Source organism: Cyprinus carpio, chromosome B3 (assembly GCF_018340385.1).
Source record: "Cyprinus carpio isolate SPL01 chromosome B3, ASM1834038v1, whole genome shotgun sequence".
Taxonomy (NCBI): Eukaryota; Metazoa; Chordata; class Actinopteri; order Cypriniformes; family Cyprinidae; genus Cyprinus; species Cyprinus carpio.
In genome coordinates this window covers 7056075-7081053 of record NC_056599.1, presented here as the reverse complement: position 1 = coordinate 7081053, position 24979 = coordinate 7056075, and the positions used below count along the sequence as shown (strand labels likewise).

The 24979-nt window shown below is 39.4% G+C and overlaps 1 protein-coding gene across 1 annotated transcript in view; it reads left to right on the top strand.

Annotated features, from left to right (window-relative positions):
- LOC122136706 overlaps positions 1-24979 on the top strand; it is a 100208-nt gene that overhangs the window by 10627 nt on the left and 64602 nt on the right. Inside the window, exons 2-3 of the mRNA XM_042721134.1 lie at positions 1176-1508; positions 4518-4544. Coding sequence (XP_042577068.1) covers positions 1176-1508; positions 4518-4544 — 360 coding nt within the window. The remainder of the gene's footprint in view (positions 1-1175; positions 1509-4517; positions 4545-24979) is intronic.

Below are 24979 nucleotides of genomic sequence, written 5' to 3'. Positions count from 1 at the left end.
GGGCTGGAGCCGATACTGGAGGGAGCTCTGGGGCTGGAGCCGACACTGGAGCAAGCTCTGGGACAGGAGCCGGAAGGAAAACAAAAGACTGTTCAAAAAACAAAAACAAAACACAGGAGAAGGTGCAACGCTTACTGTCTGGGTCAGCCGTTCTATCACGTTGCACACACGAGGAACATAGGAACAAAGGAGCAAGGAGACACGGAGTAAATAACTCAAAAGGGTTTTATTTACAAAGGCATGCTGGGGATCACAGGACTGGAAACATCAGGAGAACAGCGATGACATATAACGGCTGACAAAGAACTAGACACAGAACTCACTATAAATGCAAGGACACCAATGGGAAACACCTGGGAGACAAATACACACAAACGAGGACAGGAACAGGAAGGACCAAATAAGGGCAATGGAGACACGTGAGGAGCAAAACACACACAAAACATGAACCATAGTCTGACAACAGCAATGTTGTGTGCCATTGAGACATGATTTTGATAATGCCTTTTAAATTCCAATTCAGTACCTGAATTTAAATCAGATTGAAATGATGGATGGATTTCACAGAATGCATTACCTGTGTTGAATTTCTTTGAATTACAGGTCAGGAAATTCCAGTTCAGTTCATATTTTGTGTTGTGGTAAATTCATATAAATGCATTCACCATTGAAGTGTCTCAGCTGTAAAATGACTGACAGTAATTCAGTTATAATGCAGTGACAGCGTGAAGCATCTATTGAGTTCAAGCAGTCTGTCCTTGTATCTTAATGAGTTTGTGTGAGACTCATTTATGAGCAATAACACTGAGAGCAGCACTAGTATTTGGGAAACCTATGTGAAAACATTAGTTGTTTTTGCAATTCCCATTGGTGCTGTCGATAGTGGAGAAATTACACAATTCATATTTAATCTCGTTATCAGGGCTACAACTCATGTTGGGTGATTGTTGTTCTAAGGAAAACTTAATTTAGCTAGTTTCTAATACAGTTGAAGATGTATCTGTCCTCTGCAATGTTGCCGAATTTAAATAATTATAGAATGATTAACTACAGCTTTGACTCCAAACACTGCTGTGTATTTATGTTTCTTTTTTTAAATTACAGTATGAGTGTATTTATGTACATCATTTTTTCACCATCAATAAATTTCATATTACACAATTTTTCATTTTCAGGGTTCACTGTGACATATTCTCGAAATACACATGTTGGCCTGCAATCTTCAGTGGTTCTGAACTTTTATAGTGTTAAACCTTTACAAGTGAGGGATCTGAAGGTGAAATGGAAAAGAAAAGACACAAAGACTCTGGTTCATCTGTATCAAGATGGAGAGAGTAGACTGCAGCAGGATTATCATGAAAGAGTTAATTTCTTTACTGATCAGATTCAACATGGAAACTTCTCCCTCCGTCTGGACAATGTGAAAGAAGAAGATGCAGGAGAGTACACATGTAAAGTTTACAGTCAGCAGAGATGTGTGTTTTCAACTCAGTTTACTTTGGAAAAGGGTAAGTGAATAGATGAATAAAAATTTATCCTGTTTTAACCATTATATTAGTATAAAATTTGTCTTTACAGCCTTTGCCATAAAGCTATTTCAGTCATACATTTTCAGAGTTTGTTATGAAAATAAGGCTGTGCAGTGGCCCAAAAGGTTTTTCAGCACTTAATCACAATATGTAAATTTTCGCTGCTAGAGGGTGCATATTCAAAACAAACAACAGAAACGAAGGCGTAGTTTGATGACGCCGTGATTGAGTGTGGAATCATGGGAGTTGTTGTCTTCATCCCCACAGCCGATGCAATCTGACGGGACTTGGGGAGAAATCATGTCCATGGATGATGAGTTAATGTGTGTGTGTGTGTGTGTGAGAGAGAGTGTGCATGCAGCATGTGAGTGAGTGAATTTGTGTGAGTGTGTGAGATTCTGAGATTGAGTGTGTGTGTGTGTGTGTGTGTGTGTGAGTGAGAGAGTGTGTGGTATTAAAGACTTATTCACCCTTTAACGCGTACGATCACACCGGTGTGATCAGTCTTTGCTGGTCCCTGAAGCGTACGATCACACCGGTGTGATTAGAACTTTCAGTGAGTCAATGCTATCAACTTCGCGAATTTAAATCCGCTTTCACGCTTTGGCTACCGCAGAGCCAGATCGGACACGCTGAGCGCTTGTCATATTATCACAAATATTCAGTGTTTTCAACCATATAATGCTTATTTTAGGTTTCAGATATTTAAATACAGATAAGTACAAGCAAAACCATACATTGACAGTTTGTAAAATACACGCTGATGTCTATGGAAACGGCAATAATGATCCTTACAAATATAATCTGACTACATGTTTTTATTGATATCATATACAGATTGTGTAGGTAACTATAAAGTTTACTCTGCCCTTCTCAGAGTTTACCGGAGACCAACTTCAATGTGTTTCGGGAGGAGAGGATGAATTTACTTACACATATTTCAGAATTGGAATATCAGATATTCAGTGGTGTATAAAGTACCTGAAAGTCATACTCAAGTAAAAGTACAGATATCTTACCAGAAAATTACTTTGGTAGAAGTAGAAGTCACCGTTCGGAATATTACTTGAGTAAAAGTCTTAAAGTATGTGATATTTATTGTAAAAAAAAAAGTATTTTTTTTTAAATCTTAAATGTATTTAAGAATTGAAAGTAAAAGTACAAGTAAATGCAAAATGGAAAAGAAGCATATATATATTCATACACAGCTTGAGTAGCAAGATTATGTTCAGTTTCAACTATTTCTTCCATTTTATATTTTTTGGGTAAAAATAAGAAGCACTTCTTCCGGTACTTAGTGTCTTTCATTCCAACATACGAAAACATTTTTGGATCTGCATCTGAAATAGCATGTATTTACACAGTTTATGTATCTCAGGGCACATGGATGCATTTAAACTGCAGATACAGATGTATAAATAGGCCTCATGTTTTGTTTTTTAACATAAAACGTTGAAAACTGATATTTGAAATTATTTTAAACATGAAAAAAATGGTCGAATTGTGAAATTAAGACCGCCAGTAGGTGACAGCAAGTGAATGTTAATGAGTGAATCACTGAATCATTTATGCAACCTATTCGTTCAAAAAGCTGATTCGTTCAATAATTAAACACCATCCATTGCTCAGAGACGCAAAACAGTGCTGTGATCTGTTTGGAACTATTTTTGTTAGCAAAATTGAGCAAAAACAAGCAACATTATGTTTAAAATGTAAGTCATTTATTTATTTACTGAACTTGCATAAAATTATTTAATGTGTTCATGCATCTTCAGAAAAACGGTACTCTTTGTGTGGTATAGATTAAGTTAACTAGGCCTACATGAAATGATATAAATATAAAAAGCATACAGAAGGATTTTTGCCGTCTACAAATTAGAATGCCTGGAATTTTGAGTTTTAATAGACTAATAAATCAATGTGTGTGCAGTCTGTGTGGTTGGTGACATTTGGTAGCACATCATTATGCTTACTTACACTTGCAGGCTATGCATGTGATGCTGTATTGCACACCCTGGCTTCGACCCGAGTAAATGTGAAATGTCATGATTATGCCTTGGTTGCACCGTGCTGCTGTTGTACATGACGAAGGTGTTTTTATAAAGTCTAACCAGCAAATGCACCAGACCACTGATTACGTAAACCTGCTTTTATAGATCCGTGTTCTTCTGATTATTTTGTAGTAAGTAATGAATATACTTAGTGTTCATTGCTCCCTGCTGAAAAAAAAAAAAAAAAAAATCTCATTCTGATTCTGATTCCCTGAGCAAGGAAATCCATTGAAGTTTACTAACCCGGAACATGAGTGGAAACCACTGATGTATTGTATTGTAATCTTGTCTCTGGTATTCTGGTCTGCGAGCATAAATGTGTTCATTCAGGGGTTGCAGCTTTGGACAGAAATTGCAGGGAGGGTGGGATGTTCGCTTTCAGTGCTATCAGGCTAAAGTTAGCATTTTCCAAGATCTCCTACTGCACCTTTAAAATTGCTTATTTCTCTGGATTTAAACATTCTTCAAAACATTTGGGATAGTGTACACAAGTCAGCAAAATACATAACACTGTTCTAATTGTTTTTTGGATATTTTAATACATTTTTTTTAAAATCTTACATATTCTGCCTTTAAAGCACAATAAAAACACAATTAAAGGTGTAATTCATCATTTGAACTATGATAATACACTATATTTTCAACACTATATCTATTGTTTTAAACCACTTTGTTTTTTCAATGTGTCTTCAGTGTTCAAATGCTTTTTGTGGCTGCTGTGCATTAACTGGTGTGATTGTTCAATTTAAAAACAAAAACAGATGACATTTCTATTATCAGCACATGCCACTAAAATTATCATTGATAATAGCTTAACAAATAATTGAATATGATTTTAATAATTTAACAATAATAGAACATTTAACACTGTTACATCTTAAAGCTTTTGCTAACTTTGACTGAAATGTTGTTATTGTTGTTTTTTTTTTCTCCCTAGATTCTGTTGTCTCTTCATATTTAAATGGTAAGTAAACCAATAAAACAGAAAAGAACACTGAGCCTATAATCAAAACATGATTTTTATTAGGTTGATTATTTACAGTAGGTGGACAACTAGAATGGGTAATACCGCCGCCGCAGGTCCGCGGCGTTAACTGCAAGTCAGTCGCGTGTTAAAATCATTCTCGAAACTGCTGCCAGGTGAGCGCGAAAGGGACTGATTGCGAACTGAATGTAATTGTAAAATGTTGGTTTGTAAATGAGATGAAAGGACAAAATATAACAACAATAACATTATAATATAAAATTGTAACATCCTTAAAAACCATAATAAAATTTACAGTGAGTTAATTTCAAAAATGTACAGGATGAGTCTCAGGCTACAGTCTCACACATCAAAAATTAAAAGAAAGACCTTTACACAAAGGCTCTTACTGCATGCTATTGTTATTAAACTGTCATTACATAATAGGCCTATATATATATATATATATATATATATATATATATATATAGTCCAGCATATAGAAATAATTCTTATTAACTCTGTTATTATTCTTGATTTTTCAAACTGCTAACAGTTTGCATTTTCGAATTATGCCTTTACTGTGTCACCAAAAATTTAGAATTTTCTGTTTCAGCTGTTTGATCACGCTGGTGCCTCGCGCACATATTCATTGGAAACAGCAGCCATCAACCATGCCATCCGGCATGAGCAGCGGTCCACTTTGGCATATTTTTGCTCGTATAATTTTTTCCGTCGATACCTGAAACACGCGTGAAGTATAAAGCCTATTTTACCTAATGAATAATAGTTAAGCTTCAAATGGGAAACATCACGAATATGGAAATGTTTGGATTTGTCCTGAATGAGAGAGCCCAACCTTACCTTATGTTTCGCTTTAAATTATTATTCATTTATTTTTTGTTTGTTTATAGCTAAACCTATATTATTATATACTGCAATTATATTTATCCATTAGACTTATATATTTTTAATTCTTGGTCTGTTCTGATAAATTTGTTAAATTTAAAGGATGTGTTGTAAAGTGAAGGGATCTAAAAATATCCTGTTGGTACATTAGCCTATAACATTATTAGGCCTGCCGTTATTTCTAAATGTAATAAAATGCAGCTTATACATGACTTATATTTTTTTCCGTCTCACAAACTTAATTTATTTTTTAGCGTGTTTAAAAAAAAAAAAAAAGTGAAAATGCTGTAGTAAGAAAAAAGCGAAAATAGGCGATTAATCGGTTAAAATTTGTTACTGTGGGTAAAAAAAAAAAATTACATTATATACTTAGGAACAGATTCTGGGCCTTATCTAGGCTATGTTGTTACCTATTTACAAGTTTCATGTATGGTTTTATCCAATTTTTTTTTTTTTTCATTGAATAACACTTTGTGCATGCACATTCACTCCGCGTGCTCTGGAGCAGAACCTGCCTCCTGCGTTGCTCAGCTGTGGACGATTTAAAAATGTTTGATATAAAGGTTGCTGTCCCATTGTAAACAGAAATTGTTCATTTAAAAAAATCTAATTATATTATTAGTTTTATGCTAACATTCAATCAAGTTCTTCGGATACATTTCGTTCATTTAGGCTATTTAACATGCACTGTGACATTTTACCGTTTCTTATGAACTCCTTGAGATTTTAAAGTCAGTTTAATAGTATTGAAATTCAAGTTGAATCTAGTATATAAAAAAGGTTTTAATTGCTTAAATTATTTTTATGAATTAATAATATGTATCATGACTTTTTCATTATATCATTTTTTATGAGCTGTATTCGTTTTCCATTTTGGAAACCAAGCACACACTTTTTTCTTTTTTTTAAATCTATTATTCGCTCGCATATCTCCTACAACTGTTTTAATGAAAAGGAATGGGCGAGGAAGCAAATGCAAGTGAAATATAATTTAATGAATGTAATGAAAAGGAATGGGCGAGGAAGCAAATGCAAGTGAAATATAATTTAATGAATTGATACAGATGATGATAGGGAAACCAACAGGACAACTGGATGCAGAGAGATAACGTCACGGGAGGCCAGGAAGTAGAGGTGGAATCTGACAGCAGGAGAGCGTGACGCAGGAACTGAGATGGGCGATCCAGTGTAGAGGTGAGTGGATGGGGTTCCAGGAGTGAAGCGATCCAGAGTAGCGGAGAAACAGGCAGAACAAGGACGAGAAACCAGGCATGTACACAAGGAGCTTCAACAACAATCTGACAAACACAAGACGCAAGACGGGGCAATAAATAGGGAGCAGGTAATGAGTGGCAGCTGTAGCTGATGAACAATTAACGGAGATGCCCACATGAAACGGTCAGTGCAAACGATAGACACACATAACTCCACCCACATAGTGATCAACAGAGACGACAGTTCTACCAACCGTGACAGTACCCTCCCCCCTAGGAACACCTCCTGCCGTTAACAGATCACCCTACCTGTCAATTGTAATCATCAATAAGGGAGTGATCCAGTATGTCTCTAGCAGGTGCCCAACTCCTCATCTCCGGACCATAACCTTCCCAGTCCACCAGAGTACTGGAATCCTCTCGTCCCTCCATCTCGAGTCCAGAATACGATTTACGAATAAGTATGAGAATCCCCCATGAGAGGCAGTGAGGGGGGAGGAACCGGGGTAAAGCGGATTAATCTTGAGGAGTAAAACCACGGGTTTAATTTTGGAAACATGAAGGCGGGATGAACTCTCACTGTGCAAGGAGGAAGTTTGAGGCGGACTGTCACCGGACTAATTATTTTGGTGAAAGGGAATGGGCCAATAAATTTAGGAGCTAACTTGTTGGAAACGGAACGGAGTGGAATGTTGTTGGTAGAAAGCCACACTCTTTGACCCACGACGTATACGGGAGGCCTTGACTGGTGGCGATCGGCCTTAGCCTTAGTGCGCGCCCTCACCTGGAGCAGAGTCTCACGGGCTCTGGTCCGTAATGCAGTGGCACCTCTCTGGACAAAGCGCGTGAGCGGAGGGGACCGTGACTTCAGATTCCAGACTAGGAAAAACTGGTGGCTGGTAACCTATACTGCATTCAAACGGGGAGAGGCCCATGGATGACACTGGTAACGAGTTATGTGCGTACTCAAACATAGAGAGTTGTTGGCTCCAGGATGAAGGATTCTTGGAGACCAAACATCGCAACGTTCTCTCCAAATCTTGGTTGGCACGCTCGGACTGCCCGTTGCTCTGGGGAATTTTTACAAAATTCTTGCCAAAATTTAGACACAAATTGGGAACCCCTGTCAAGGACCATGTCCATCGGGAGGCCATGTAACTGAAAGACGTGATCAATTACAGTAACCGCTGTCTCCTTGGCTGAAGGTAATTTGGGCAAGGGAATGAAATGTGCCGCCTTCAAGAACCGGTCCACTACGGTCAAAACGACCATCATACCATTAGAGGGCGGGAGGGCGGTAACAAAATTTTGTTTGATGTGGGACTAGGGTCTCGAAGGGACAGACAGCGGTTGGAGTAACCCATATGGAGGTCGGTTAGACGTCTTACCACTGGCACAAACAGAGCAGGCCAAAACAAAATCGTGAATGTCGCGAGCCATAAGTGGCCACCAAAATCATTGCTTTACTAAGCAGCTGGTGCGGCTTACCCCTGGATGACAAGTGACATTGGAGCAATGATCCCATCGGATAACGTCGGACCGTAACCCCTCCGGAACGAACAACCGATTCGGTGGGCACCCGGGCGGAGGCATTACCCCGTCTTGACCTTCGACTCGACCTCCCATATGAGTGTGGAGATAACCAATTTCTCGGGTAAAATACACTCGTGAGTCACCGGCCGTTCGGATGGATCAAAAATGCGAGATAAACAAACGGGTTTGATGTTTTTAGAACCCGCGTGGTACAATAGAGAATAGTCAAAACGTCCGAAAAAAAAGTGCCCACCAAGCCTGCTGGAGTTGAGTCTTTTGGCAGATCTAATATATTCGAGATTCTTATGGTCGGTCCAGACGATAAAAGGTACCCCCGATCCTTCTAACCAATGACGCCATTCCTCCAAGCGCTAACTTGCGGTAACAATTCTCTGTTACCAATGTCATAGTTCGTTAGAAGTGAGAGATAAGCGATGGAAAAAAAAAAAAAAAACGCGCAAGGGTGCATCTTGTCGTCTGAGGAAGCGCGTTGGGAAAGCACTGCACATACCCCTACCTCTGATGCGTCGACCTCCACCACGAACTTACGTGTGGGATCAGGGGCGACTAGGATGGGAACCGAAACAAAGCGACTCTTTAGGTTGGTGAATACAGCTTCGGCTGTATTGGACCACCTGAACGTCGTTCTGGGGGAAGTCAAGGCAGTCAGAGCGACTGAGTTGGCTGAAGTTGCGAATAAAAGCGGCGATAAAAGTGGCGAACCCCAGAAACCGCTGTAGGGCCTTACGGGAATCTGGACTTGGCCAATCTATCACAGCCTTAACCTTATCAGGATCCATACAAACTCCCTCAGAAGAAACGATGTAACCTAGGAAAGAAACAGACTGTGCATGAAAAACGCATTTCTCTGCCTTGACAAAAAGCGCATTCTCTAGCAACCTCTGAAGTACTTTCTAAGCCTGGCGTGCTGAGCGTGTTCCTGGAGAGCGAAGAAAAAAAATCAATATGTCATCCAGGTAAACATATATGAATTGGTCGACCATGTCTCTCAGCACATCATTCACAAGAGCTTGGAAAACCGCTGGGGAGTTGGAAAGGCGAGCGGCATAACCAAATATTCAAAGTGCCCTCTGGGGGGGTGTTGAAAGCGGTTTTCCATTCATCCCCCTTCCTGATGCGAACCAAATGATAAGCGTTTCGTAAATCCAATTTTGTGAAGATGGAGGCTCCCTGCAACCTCTCAAAGGCTGAAGACATCAACGGCAAAGGTTAAGTATTCTTCACTGTGATGTTGTTCAGCTCTCGGTAATCAATACAAGGTCAAAGAGAACCATCCTTCTTACCAACAAAAAAGAATCCCGCCCCCGCAGAGAAGAGGAAGCGTGGATGAACCCCGTTGCTAGAGAATCAGAAATATATTTTTCCATGGCCTCCCTCTCAGGAATAGTACCAGGTAAGTCCCCGTCTAAAGGCAAACTTTACTCTCTTTCTAACTCTATGGCACAGTCATAGGGACGATGCGGAGGAAGAGAAGCAGCGCGAGACTTACTGAACACCTCCTTCAGGTCCAGATACTCTGCGGGCACGTTTGACAGAACCGCTGCCTTCTCCTGAAATACAGAACCAGACACAGAAGAACAAGCAGACACCAAACAGTACTCAATCCACTCGTGGATTGTGCTTAGCCAGCCAAGGGTGACCTAGGACAATGGGTGCCACGGGGGAGTCCAGGAGAAGGAAGGGAATAGTTTCACTGTGATTGCCGGAGGTGATCAAGGTTATGGGTCCAGTGGTAAAGGTGATGTTGGGGAGTTCTTGACCGTTAAGTGCCTTGACGGAGATCTGGTGTGAGAGAGACATAATGGGGAGTTTCAACTGCTGCGCAAGATGTGTGTCAATGAAATTACCCTCTGCTCCGGAATCCAGGAGGGCTTGACAGGAGTAGGTGTTGTTGTTGGCCCATCTCAGTCTCACCGGAAGGATGATGAGGACTTCCCGCGGAGCCCACCCGATAGTAGCCCCAAGTTTACTACCAGGCTTGCTCTTTTACCGGGCAAGAGAGTAGAAAATGTCCAGAGCCACCGCAGTATAAACAGAGTCCACGGGACCTCCGCCTCTCTCTCTCCTCCCGGGACAGCCGAGCTCTTCCCACCTGCATGGGCTCGTGATCGACGATGGGCCCGACCGTGTTCGCTGTGCATTGGCTGCCAGCCCCAGTGTTGCTGAGGGAACGTGTAGAACGGGTGTGCTGTCCCAGTCGCCCAATGTGGGCATCCACCCGAAGAGCCAAATCGATCAACTCGCCTTTAAAGATAAATACAACCTTCACAGATTACATAATGCTTTTGTTTTGAATTGATTCGTTTAAAAGTAGACATTTCAAGCTTTCTGTAGATATATTTCTCATGTATGTGAGACACCCCAATTTGAAGTAATTTCATTATCAGGAAAAAATTTAAGTGATCGAGAGGGCGCCTCCATGTCATGCATGCACATTAATAATTTTCGCACAAACACTTGAATATGAATAATAATTCACATTTTGCATATGCATTACAAAGTAAATCATTTTTTTACATGCAATTATCAGAATAAAACCAAACAAGATTTGTAATGAAGATAAAATATGTAGACAAATAAGTATAAATGCTGCGGCGTGCACTCAGCATCATGCACGCCGTGCAAATCTTGCACTCTGATATTTTAAGGAATATGATACACACCTGCATTCAAATGCGGCTGCAATTTATTTATTTATTTTTACTTTACTTAAATTATATGAAAGCAAGTAAAGAAGGCTCCCTTTAAAATCACTGAAGTTGTCAATGAATGAAGCTTTTTTTTTTTTACATCGTTTGCATTTTGTTGATTATAATGAGAGAACTTGGGCCCTATTTTAACGATCTGAAACGCAAGTGTCAAAGTCTGGCATAAAGTAACTTTATTAGGCGGGTCTAAGCTGTTGCTAATATTTTCAGCGGGATAAATGGCTCTTGCGTGGCGCAAATCTAAAATGGGTTGGTCTGAAGTAGCTTCATTATTCATAGGTGTGGTTTGATAGTAGCGATGAAATAAACCAAATAATCAAAGCGTCATCAACATTCCCTTTAAAAAGCAGGTCGCATAAAAGTTCCATTATGGATTGCTATTATTATGGCGTATTTACCAGGCGCCGCGCCAGGAAGCGGTTCACAGCCGAGGAGACTGATGTTCTTGTAAGAGCAGTGAAAGACAGAAAGAAGTTGTGTTGTATGGGGATGGGAGAAACCCACCCAAAATAGCGTCGGTTAAACAGGCGTGGGAGGAAATAGCCACAATTGTTTCATCAGCTGGCATCTCTAGGACGTCGCACCAGTGCATAGAAGCACTACAATGACATCAGAAAGGCGGGGAAAGTCAAAGCTTGCCAGCATCAATCAGATGGACGCACCGTGTAGCGGAGGTGGATCTGCCTCTACTCAGGACCTGGCGCCAGCAGAGGACATGCGCTCGTCCACCCTCACCGCTAAGCGTTGAAGGATTGGGGGGTTTGAAATCGGCAATCAAGCAGCAGTCCAACCCCAAAGGTACACAAATTCACATACAAGGTTTCTTATGAAAATATTTTTAATCGTTATTTACATGAAAAACATTTCGCGCCAACCACACAATAAAGAAAAACAATGTAACAGCCGCGCAGGAAGACCCTGGCCTCGCGACGATGCGCGCAGCGGGCCATCTGAGGAGGGAACAAGCGCAACCATCAAGGTCAGACCCACTACTGCGCCGTGGCAGCATTTGCTAGACGGGGAGGACCACCCTCTCCTGCAGCTCAGCAAACCCCGGTTTGAAATGCTGGAGGCGGGAGCTGTCTGGGATCGCGGCCAAAGTGTGAATGATGGCCGTCTTGACCCGGATGGCGATGTTGCTCGCGGCCTCTCAGGCGCATCTCCTCAAGCCTGGAGAGGATTGCTGCATGGACGGAGCGTGGCCCTTCAAGCGCACCACCACCTCCTGTTGTGCCTCTTCCTCCTTCCCCCACTCCATCTCCATCCACCACGTTCCACCAGAGCGCATCATCGCAATGCCATTCCCGGACCCTCAGGTGTCCGATCCACGCCCGTGGCCTGGCGTCGCAAAACTACCAGAGGAGGGAAAAAGAAATAAACTTTTCTGTTTAAATATTTTTTAACCTCATTTTCCATTTGTATTTTTTTTATCAATTACTGTTTGCTATTGATTTTTCTTTTTGACAAAATACAAAATTTCACAAATAAATACTTTTTGAATGTTTTGGACTCGTTCTCTCTGAATCACAGTATGGTTATATTTTTGCAATGCAGTATAACATTAGACCGAGATAAATTTGCTTACCTCACTATAGACGATGCAGCAGTTCTTCTGTCATATAAGCTCTCCTCTCCCCGTGCTGCTGCTGGGGCATTTGGGTTAAGGCATCGGCATGGCATGCAGTTCACCATCACGTCTCCTTAAGTCCTCTAATATTTCCTCATCTATGTCAACAACACAACCTTGATTTATGGAAATGTTGTGTAAAACACAACCATACACAAAAGAATGCTGCGACCCTTTTGAGGACTGTACTGTAAAGTGCTTCCTGATCTATCCAAACACCTGAAGCGCATTTTCAGTATGCGAGCGTTCGTTCAATTACACAGCGATGTTTGTGTGTGTTTTTCTATTAAACTGCATTTCACAATTGTTTGCTGGCATCAAATATGGTGTCATCAGCCATGTCTTTAACGGATACCGTTGTCCCCTAACAGCCACCCATCCAGCGGGGATTCCCCTCGAAGATGGCAGGAATGGTAAAGGAGCTCGCCAGTATATGAATGAGTGCGTGGCTCGAGCCAGGATAATCGCATAAGACATGGGTGATTTTACTATAAGCCTCGCCAAATGGCTTATAATGCTGATTGAATAGGTTCCCCTTGGCGGTTGATGTATACAAGTCGTTTTCTGATGGGGTAGCAACGTAGCTGCACATAGGTGCTGATCTATAACACATAAGGACACCAGGGAACCATGCCGCCGCAAAATGCCTGCTTTGCTCTTTCCTGGTTGTCAGGTGTGGCGGGGAATTTGATGTATTCCCCAGCATGCCGGACTAGACCTGATGTAACTGCATGTATAGCTTGAACTTATGGCGGGTGTGAGAGAAATGCCTCCAGTGGGAGCTAAGGGGTGCTGGAATGACCCAGATGCATAGAAATGCAATGCCCGCTGTAACCTTTACTGCCGCGGGGAAGGCACAGGGACATTTGTGCATCAGTCCCCCAGCTCATCTGCCAGGAGATGGCAGATGTCTGTCACCATGCCTGTCGGGTCAGAAAGCGTAGCTTTCTTATGCATTCCTCCTCACTGGGGAGAGATAGGTCTGTCTGGGCGGTATACCCCTCTCCTCCGGCGTCCTAATTACGTTGTCCCAAGACATACTCCATCTCACTGTGCAAAAGAAAAAAATATGAGCAAGCTCAACTTAACTGGTAGAGTTTGAAGACTAAGGTTCAGTTAATGTACTTACATTATGGTAAAGGTGATTTCACAGTCTTTTTTTTTCAGTCTTTCAGTTTTTTCAGTTTTTCAGTCGATTTTTTCCTGGTTCTGACGGACAAACCAATTTGTCAGATGCAGGCGTATAATAATTTGGGTAAATGTGTAATCTAGATTTATGCCTATTTTTCACATCTTCATAGACACAACAATGATTTCCCTCGTATAGACACAACAATGATTTCCCTCTTCGTGGCACACCACAATGATTTCCGTCATCTCATGTGTTAATATTTTTTTAGTGTAACATTTTATGATTTGCAAAAATAGCTGTTGCCTCTGTGTAGATTACATGAGCAAGAAGTGTATGCGGCGTTTGTTGCGCTATACATTATGGTCAAGCATCGCCCTTAAAATAGCATAATGAACAACGCCGCTAACGCCCACTTGACTTTAGACTAGGTTTTTCTGGTCAGTGGGCGCAATTGTTTAATGGAACAGCAAAATAGCACCAGGGGATTGTTTGCGCGGAACCGCTACCTCCTTTTTGCGCTGAACCGTACAGGGGAGCCGCAAGTTCATTCACTAGTTTAGCGACGTGCTTCTGTGGAGGAAAGCGGCGCTTTCTTGCGGTGGTTAAAATAAGGAATGACACATCGTCGATCGGTGTACAAAGTCAATTGCGCTGGGTGCAAGATAGGGCCCCTTGAGTTTAAACGTGAGGACGTTTTATTAATCAGTCCATTCTTTAGAGTTTCAAGGATTTAGCTAAATCGTGCAGGGGCGTGTCCAGGATTTTATACTTGGGGTGGCAAAAAGGGGCAAGACCAGAATGAGGGGTGGCAAATATAGATCAGTGTTTGTACTCCCCATATATTCTATTCCCTAACACCAGTGTTGGGCAGTAACTAGTTACATGTGACGGAATTACATAATTTAATTACAAAATAAATGTAAGTGCAATCTGTTACAGTTACTAAGAAAAAAAGTATAATTAAATTACAGTTACTTGTGAAAATGTTAATGATTTGATAAAAGATTTGATTGATTTATTTCTTAATTACATTGACGGCTCTAAAATAACCATGTTTCAGGAGTTTAGTACACAGAATAATATGCATGCTTATTCAATAACTGTTCTATTTCCTATTTGAGTTTATGCATATGCTTTAAGATTAACTGTTTTTTCCTCCCCAAGGCATTGTTAGATTCCAGTGTTTCCTGTTATAGGTGTGAAAAGATTTGATATTAAAAACAGTATCATAGCTATCAAACTATTTCTTGTTATGATTTTAAACCTGTATTTAACCAGAATGATTAGAATTTAACCAGAATCAGATTGATCTCAAAGTAAAAAAAGAAGATTACTAAAGTCTAATTTTGTGGTGGCTGTGGTTTAAAATTAAATGATTATAATCTTAATTTAAGTGATGAAGTGTTAGAAAGTCTGCCAATAATTAGTTTTGAGTTCTACTGTAAGCTTAACCCTGCCTGCTTTAAATGATTCAAAATGATTAACAGTTGAAAATATTTTAAATTTAGAAAAGTAATCAAAATGTAATCAAATGTAATCTGTTACATTACTTTAATAAAACACTTGAAATAGTTACACTACTTATTACATTTTAAATAGTGTAAACTGTAAACTATAACATTCCCAGCACTGTCTAACAGTAACGTCACAGAAAATATTCTGCAAGTCAATGGTGAAAAGTGTCAAAGATTCATGTATTCACTCGCCGTTTCCACTCCCTTATGTATATAGTTATTTTCACCTTTATGCTGTTGGATTTATAATTGTATATTAGAAAATCACTATTATGACATTTTAAAAAAATAAACTGTTTGTCAAAAGTTCAGCACCGTTTGTTACTTGACGTAGAAAGAGGCGAAGAGTTTGATTTCTGCTAACAGTGAGTTGAGCTGTCTCGTTTAATGCATTAAATGTCTATAACAGTAATGTCAAAGAGCGAGTGACGTTTGGAGTGACATTATGGACTAATTTGACTTGATTTATATTTCTGAGCTACAACAAAAACAACAACAACAAAAAAACCTTCTTTGTTTATCTTTGATTATGTAATATTAGATAAACGTTATTAAGAAAAATGTGTTTTGTAAAAATGTTGGTTATCAGGAATCATGGGTTCGACAAAAAAATATAGGCCTGAATATTAAATGAAAAGTAAGCTTTCTCTGGATAAAAGTAGCCTAGATGTAAGAGCCTTTGAGCAGATCTGATAAGACCAAATTAATTCAATGAAGGAATTCATTAGTGACACAATAGATGACGATGATAATAACAAAAATAAAAAATGAATGTTCTTTTTCTTTCTTTAAGTAGCTAAGTGTGCATTAAACGATTCAGAGGTTATCAGAATTTGCGTTAAATCTGTCACGGCTGGATTTGGATTTACTTCAAAAACATCAAAGTTCATAACTGTTTGTAAGCATTTTTACTGACAAACGAAAAGGCATTTCGGATACAGTCGGATTGAATGCGTGAAGTTATCCCGCGGCGTGTCTGTACCGCAGGCGCTGCAGTAGTACAATCCTTGTAGGCAGAACTAGTTAAGAAATGGCTGGCAGTTGGCATTAATCGTGGCTAGCGATTGAGCGGTAATGGAGGACTCAGAATTCTCAGACTTCCAAAACTCCTGCTTCAGTCAAAATCACGCTGTTCCGGCCTCAATGCACTGATCCCATACGCCGTTTTGGGTGGCAACTGGGTGGCAAAGCTCATTTATCGTTCGGCCCAAGTCACCTTTATTTATATAGCTTAAACAAAAAAAAAAGATTGCATCAAAGAAATCCACAGTCAACATTAATTAGGAAAACAGTGTGTCAATAATGCAAAATGACAGCAAAGGCAGTTCATCATTGAATCGATGTCATCACAGCTCAGTTCAGTTTAAATAAATTCGTGCACAATAATTTGCAAATCAAGTCACCATCACTGTAAATGAAGTGTCCCCAACTAAGCAAAGCCAGAGGCTTAATAGCGTAAGGAACCCAAACTCCATCAACAGAATGAGAAAACCTTTGGGAGAAACCAGGCTCAGTCGGGCAGTTCTCTGACCGATCTAAACCAGTTCAATTCCAGCTCGCGGCAGAGTTCCAGATTGTGCAGAAGAATCATCTGTTCCTGCGTGTCTTATCCCAGTGGTCAGACAAGGTCTTTACAGGGGGGATCTGTATCTGGGGCTCTAGGTGTCCTGGTTCCGCTGGGTCTTCGGTGGAAGGGCTGTAGAGGTCCTTTTCTAGGTGCTGACCACCACCCGGCTGATACCGGGATCCGGTGACTGCAGTGACCCCTATTCGGATACAGGCTGGATCTGGCGGCTGTGACCTCGGAATAAAGAGAGAGAAACAGACCATTACGTTACTTTTCTAACGATGTACCGGCAGTACATCTGGTGTTATGGGAAGTGTTCGGTTCCAGGTTTACCTAATTAATGCAGCCTAAAATCCTTTAGCTTGATTTGGATATTAGAAGTGTATTAGTATGTTATGTAAGCCAGGTTAAAGAGAGTGGTCTTTATTCTAGATTAAAACCGCAAGAGTGTGTCTTCGCCTCCCGAACAACATTAGGGGTAGGGTTATTTGCGAGTTTGGGCAGCTAAATAGGAAAAGGATCTTCAGTCCGCGAGCTGATTTTGATATTCTAGGTATTATCAAATTGCTCCGAGTTTTAGCGAGGAAACGCCCGCAGCGGACGTGGAGGACTATAATGTAAACAAGAGCTTCGCTCAAATACTGAGGTACTCAAACCATTCAGGGCTTTGCAAGTATTTAGCAAGATCTTACGTATCGGATGTTTGGTAGGGGAGCCAGTGCAGTGTGGACAGGACCCGCCAATATGATCATACTTCCACTGAATTCTAGTAAGAACTCTAGCTGTTCAGTACTTTGATCTCACCTGAGTTTGTTTTACTGTTGCGTGTAGCCCATCCACCCAATAAAGCATTACAATAATCTAACATTTGAGGTCATAAACGCATGGATGAACATTTCTGCATTTTGACATTGAGAGCATAGGCCGCACTTAGATATTATTTTTTTTAGGGGTGGTAGCTGCCACCCCGTACCCTACATCACGCGCACGCCACTGAAATCGATGCAGTGTTTAATTTATTTGTTTGCTTGATTTAAATTTAGGCCCAAATAATGGGAGCTAAATTATACAGCGTCTCAATGCTTTTACTAAAAATAAAGGAAAATAATTGAAAACACGCAACAATTTGTTTAATCAGTGTACAGACAAATATCTTTCACAGAAGTTATCCATCAAAATAAGGACAGGTAACGAATGACAAAGTAGTGCTGCGTGACAAAAATGCATGTTATTTGATTAAAGGAATTTTTAAAAAATATAACAAATATAGGCTCATTGACGAGAATACAATATTTTGCATATTAATCCATGTAGCCCAGCTCACTAAAAATAGGTCACTTTAATGCTTCGATGCGAAACCATTTCTTTTAGAATAATATAACACATAATTCATATTATATGGGGCCACGGCACATCTATTAAATGTGCCTTCAAATCTAAAATATGGTGTAATACTGTAGCCGAGAAAGTACGCCCCGGTATAGGTCCAACATCCCACGAACGCCTGTTCACAACCCAGCACAAACCAGCTCATCTGTGAATATTAAATATTTTAATCAGCAGCCGCCATTTCCTGACTGCAGTCACAAATGTAACACATCGGTGAGGCAGTCAAAATACTGACGCGCTTGTTTGATAATCCAGCAAAGCGCCACTACGTCAAAGCTGTAAAGGCACCCCAGCGCAGAACGATCATTTGCCAGTCGTTCATCAGTATCTCCAGATTTGAACTGTCAGTGTATTAACTAGTCAGCCATCTCAGTCATGAATATATAATGGTGGAGATATTGTAATGCACCACTGATCTGCTCATACATTACCTGATGAGACTCTTCAGTCTGAAAGTAAAGGATCTTCTCAATGCTGAAGTCTGAGCATGTATTGCTGGATGGGATTGTACGTGTTTTATTCATCTCTAATATGGGCTTGTCCTGCATTAGATATGTGTGTTTTTATGTTTGTGTATTAAGGAAGTTACTGCCCTCCAATAACAACATGTCCAAAGTTTGCCAAAGTCCATGTAAATGAGCCAGGTTTAAATGAGAAACCTTACATTTGTTGAAAACAAAACAAAGTACTGAAGTTTAAATCACAGTGGTGACATTTTAATGGCATGGTGGTGCTTGTTTAACTGGGTTCTGTATTTAGTAACAGGATGATGTCTGAAACAAAATATCAAAGGTCTGATATTTGGCAGCAATTGCTACCAAACCAAAAAATAAATAAAATAAAATGTTAAATTCAAGTACAATACCCTAATTTAAGTTTTTTTTTTTTTTTTTTTTTTTCTTTACAGAAAAACGGTTATTTTGCAGATGTTTATTGAATTATTATGGTCAAATACTTCAAGCATTAGCTAGCAATAGCCCACATGCATGAACTAATGTACATAATATGGCCATCTCTGCATCAGCAACTACACAGTTACTGCCTACTGCAGCATATTGTCAGTGTTTTTGTCATAACACAGGCTTAAGACATCTTAAAATGGCTGTTGCCAGCAATCTACCTCGGAATATAAATTTTAGAAACATTTGACGATAATGAGCTTTTAAAATGGTATCGGCTTTAGATGTTATCCCAACTCCAAATGTTTTATTATATCCTTAACAGCCGTTCCCGAAATGTCCAGTTTGGTTTTTCTTTTTATGTTTTCATAAAACTTCACCATCAGCCATGATTATTCTGCTAATCAAAAGGCTGTTTATGTGCATATTACCAAAATTTTATTAGATGCTTAGTCGCAGAAAAAAAAAAAATCCACATGAAGTGGTGAAATCACGCAGTTCGTGACGGACAAATCGTTAACTGCTGGTCTAAGTGGTAAAATAGTACATCGGGCAGGACATCCATATGCTCACCTAACATTCATCGATCTCAAATATGGCTTATCATCTGAAATATGTACAGTCGAGGCCAAAAATATTGCCCCCCTTGGTAAATATGATCAAAAAAGGCTGTGAAAATTCTTTTCCGCATGTTAATTTTTTTGGTCTTTTATTAAAAAAAAAATTCACGTCAAATGTATCCTTTCATTGGATACTCAGAAGTTGAAATGGGGGGGAAATATCACTATGAAATAAATGTTTTCTCTCTAATACACATTGGCCACAAATTAATGAGCCCCCTTTAGTTCATACTTTTGCGAAACCTCCATTTGCCCGGTTTAACAAGTCTAAATGTTCTCCTATAGATGCCTGATGAGGTTAGAGAACACCTGACAAGAGATCAGAGACCATTCTCCTTCCTCCAGAATCACTCGCAGACCCTTCAGATTCCCAGGCTCCATGTCTGGTGCTTCGCCCTCTTCAGTTCACCTCCCACCTTCATTTTCTATAGGTGTGCGCGTGTCAGTGGGCAACTGGAATGGCTATAGCAGAAGCTTGGTTTTCAGCTCAGTGACCCATTTCTGTGTTGGTTTTTGAGGTTTGTGTTTGCTATTGTACGGTACAAAGATCCAATCATGGCCTCCATTATAAGATTTCTAACAGAGTCACTTACTGATTTTTTTTATCTGTTGGTATTTGGATAAAAATCCATGATGCCATGTAATCCAAAACAAGATGTCCAGGGACCTCCAGCAGAAAAAATATTGTGGCACATACCATCAAAAAAATACAGCGTATATTTCTCATTAAAATACACATGGGGTAGTTTTTTTTTTCTTCTGTGTTCACCAAACCCATCTTGAGTGTTTGCTGCTAAAAGCCTTCCATTTTTTGGTTTCATCTGATCATAGTAGCCAGTCCCATTTAAAGTTCCAGTCATGGCTGATAAAATGAATATGTTTTTAGTTTGTTTTTGAATGAGCTATAGGATAATTTTTTCTTGTAACCCCTCCCCAAACAAACATGTGTGTTGATGTAGGTTCTGTTTCTGACAATTTTTTTAAAGGTTTTTCTGAACCAGAGACCTCAACTATTTTCTGCAATTCTCCAGTTGTGACCCTTGGAGAGTCTTTAGCCACTCAAACTCTCCTTCTCTCTCCGCCAAGTGACATTAGGACAATATAGACACACGTCCTCTTCCAGGCAGTTTTGTAACATTTTCTGTTGGTTGGAAATTCTTAATTTTTGCCCTGATGGTGCAAATGGGAATTTTCACTGCTCTAGCTCTTTTCTTAAAGCCACTTCACCAATTTGTGAAGCTTAGTTATCTTTTGCTGCACATCAGAAATATATTCTTTGGTTTTTCTCATTGTGATGGATGATTAAGGGAACTTGGGCTTTGTTTTCCCTCTCCTCTTTATATTTCTGTGAAACAGGGGAAGCCAGAACTGGATGACTTCATGTTTATAATCATGCTGGAGTGCTCAAAATTGTGAAAATGAATGGCAATATACTTCAGAGATATTTTACTCATAAGAATTTATAGGGGGGCCAATAATTGTGACCAACGAGTATTTGAGAAAAACATTCATTTCATAATGATAAATGATAAAATGATAAATTCTTATTATCCAATGAAAGGATACATTTTTGTGATTTTTTAAAATAAAAGACCAAAAGGATTAACAATGCAGATTAATTTTTACAGCCTTTTTTGATCATATTTACCAAAGGGGCCAATATTTTTGGCCTCGACTGTATGTAATAGCAACTTTACATGGCAGCTGAAACTAAGGTTAGCCTAGAAAAAAGTGCACAGTTCACGTGTTTGTGCGGAGTGTGGAAGCTGAACGCTACTGCATGACAGATGGAGGCACTGCTGAGATCATCTGCTCTTAAAATACTTAGTCATTTTTCGTCATACAGATAAGAGTATTGCATCTTTCGTATCTGTAAAGACTATGTTTATTTGTGTGCACACAGAATAACAACGAAATATTGCGCTTTTATAAAATAATGAAAGCAAACATGACTCTGTGAACTTGAGCGTGTCACTTCGGAACTCTGTGGATGCTTGCCTTATTACAGATGAGGGCATCCCTAATAAAAGTGACATGGGCAGTGGGCAGCCATTTATGCGGCGGCGCCCGAGGAGCAGTTGGGGGTTCGGTGCCTTGCTCAAGGGCACTTCAGTCGTGGTATTGCCGGCCCAAGACTTGGACCCATAACCTTAGGGTTAGGAGTCAAACTCTCTAACCACTAGGCCACGACTTCCATTCATATGGACTAATTGTTTATGAGAAGCATACATATAAGAGGCTGCCAATTAGCTGAATATACAGCCTACTTGTTTAATTAGTGACACTTAGTCTGCTTTTTAAAATCTTTATTTGAATGTGGCAATTAACATTTTTATTTTAAAACCTTTATTTGAATATGGCAACATAATATTGTGCTCTGGAATATTTCTATGAATAAATCTCTGACAGAGACTATCAGCCAATCACTGTGTGCATAGTTAGTAAGTATGCTGCCATCATCCATAGCAACGAGGTCAACCCCGCCCTTACTCTTAGCTTAAGACTTCTGTCTATTCCTTACTAAATGTTTGTCTCAACAGCTTTGTAAATAGGTTTTAAGAAAAAACTCTTAGCTAAAACTTTTACTGCTATTTAGGAGAACTCTTAGTGGTAAGATTAAATGTTTTGTGAATATGGGCCCTGGTATAGTTCAGTGATGTGAACGGTAGACCTGACGAGGAGGGAGTGTGGAGAGTGAGCAGATAAAGGGGAGCTTCAAGAGCTGCAGCAGGTGTGGGTGATTAGAACTCCAAGTGATGATGATCGTGACTGAGAACAGGTGGGAGCCAGGGAGAATTCTAGAACATGGAGTACAGAGCTGGTAACTGGTGACAGAGACTCCCTGACAGTTTTCCAGTCCATCCTCATCTGAAGCACAGACTCATCTCTTCAGCACAATGGTAACCCACAAACCTTTTAAATCTTAACAGAACAGGGCTGGGTTTCCAAAAATTTTTGTGAGCCTAAGAAGTTTTGCTTAAAAAACGATCTGCATTTAGCTGATCTTAATATACGGGTCTGTTTCCCAAAAGCATCGTAACTTAAGTAACACTTGAAAATCATCGTAGATCTACGAGTGTTCTGGAGTGATCGTAGCCCTAAGTGCATTGTAAGAAGATTTATGCAGTCACCTGCAGGACAATCGGCAGATTACACCTTTAAGTTTATTCAAGTGCAATGTGATTATAATATAAGGATTTGATTGCACTTTATTGTACACTTTATTACTCTTTTTTTTTTTGTTGTTGTTATTTTATTTAAATTTATAAATAAATGAACTAATTAAAAAGGGCAGAAAAAATAGAAATACACATCTAAGTTAAATGACTGAAAATAACGTCCTTACTGTAGTACTGTATATTTATATAAAGTATAACAACGGTCATCAAAGTAGGGAATTCCTGGCAAACTCCACAGCACTTTGTTCCACCAGGTGGAACACAGAGGGATAATCGCTGGCACGAGAGCAATAGGTAAAACCGTAATACTGGCGCAGATTTTGGGGTAATAACTTCTCAACGTCACACAGCCTGAAACAGAACTTATATAAATATTATTAAAGTGTGAGAATTAACTTGCGCTGAAAGATCTCACGGACATTAGCGTGAAGCAGCTGCACATACTAAGCGCTTCAGATCAAAGCTTTTCCCCAGCGGCCCAACAGCACAACAACACGCGCCTGTCGACTGACATTTAGCAAATCAAATCAAAGTAGAGCGGGGTTTACTGTTCACAGAAGAAGTAGAGCCTGCGTCAGTCTGAACGCTAAAGAAGGCTGAGGTAAGATGAAGCTTCAAATCATTTAATATTAGTCAACTTTTAATAATATCGTTTCACTGATAGAAACAATAAATGACCGTCAGCTATATCCAGCATAATGAAAATTTTTTCTCAAATATAGCCATATTTGTCTTTGAGAGAGAGAGAGAGAGATATATATACGTAAATTGTCCGCGCCTGGGTTCTCTCTCACAAACAATGAAGCGATTTTGCTTCTTAGTCTCTGGTGAGAATGTAGTGATTCAGCATCTCAGCATCACTAGCAGTCGCGTAGCAGTTCTGACAAGTTTATGACTCCTCCATGTTCTTTTTGCTGTGTGCGATCTCTGAGTCACTTATGTAAATAAAATGTGTATGCCAGCGACTAAATTTGAATCGCATTTATCAACTGCAAGCATTTAAATTGTCCGTTCTTTCAATGCATTGGCCTTGGTCATTACTTCACGCACCACACACACATCACCTACTAACATTACATGGAACACCTGCGCATGTCATTCACTTTTCTTTTTTTTTTTTTTTTTTTTTTGAAAGTTTAAAAAACATTATTTGATAAAAATATTCAGAAACCATTTCAATCAAATTGTTTTTTTTCCACATGATCATTTTAAATGTGTGTATAGCCCGCTAAATATATCTACTAAAATGGGGTATAAATATTGAGGTTGTGAAGTAGCACAGTGGTTAACCAGAAAAGTAAAAAATGGCACATCATGCGAAATGTTGCGACCCCACAATTAGCAATGCCTGATAATTTATAATAATATTGTATTATAACAATATTGTATTATAGTTATTATTTCTGAGTTGTCTAGAATGCAGCATTAGGTTTACATTTCAATAAACTAGCGTGTAGTAAATTTACGAGCCATTCTATTAGGTGACATTTCAGACTCGTAGAAAACGCTCTTAAGTGCTAAGATCAATCATTAGGGATGCATGATATATCGGCCACCATATCGATATTGGCCGATAAATTTTATTTTTTCTGTTATCGTTATTGAACCGATAAGAGAATTTGGCCGATATCTTAGAGCCGATAAATAATGCATTATTTCCTGCAGAGACAATTCAGATGCGCACTGTTCACCATGATGGTTTTTAATTGCTTGAAATATCATTGGAAACACTTTGAAAAGGAAAATACAGTGAACTGCAGCATGTTCATGGCAAGTCTGTCATATTACAATGAGATTATTAGCTACTGTAAAATAATGTAACAGAATCTTTGTTCGCCCGTGTTTAAACACGTTGTTAAGGGAAGAGCATCCAAAACGGATTCACACAACTAGCACAGTTAAGGTCGCTTGTGCGTTTACACTCTTTTGTGCAATTGTACGTTGTAATATTGTGTTTATTTTATGCATATAAATCAGATTTTTTTTTCATATACAAACCCGATTCCAAAAAAGTTGGGACACTGTACAAATTGTGAGTAAAAAAGGAATGCAATAATTTACAAATTCTCATAAACTTATATTTTATTCACAATAGAATATAGATAACATATCAAATGTTGAAA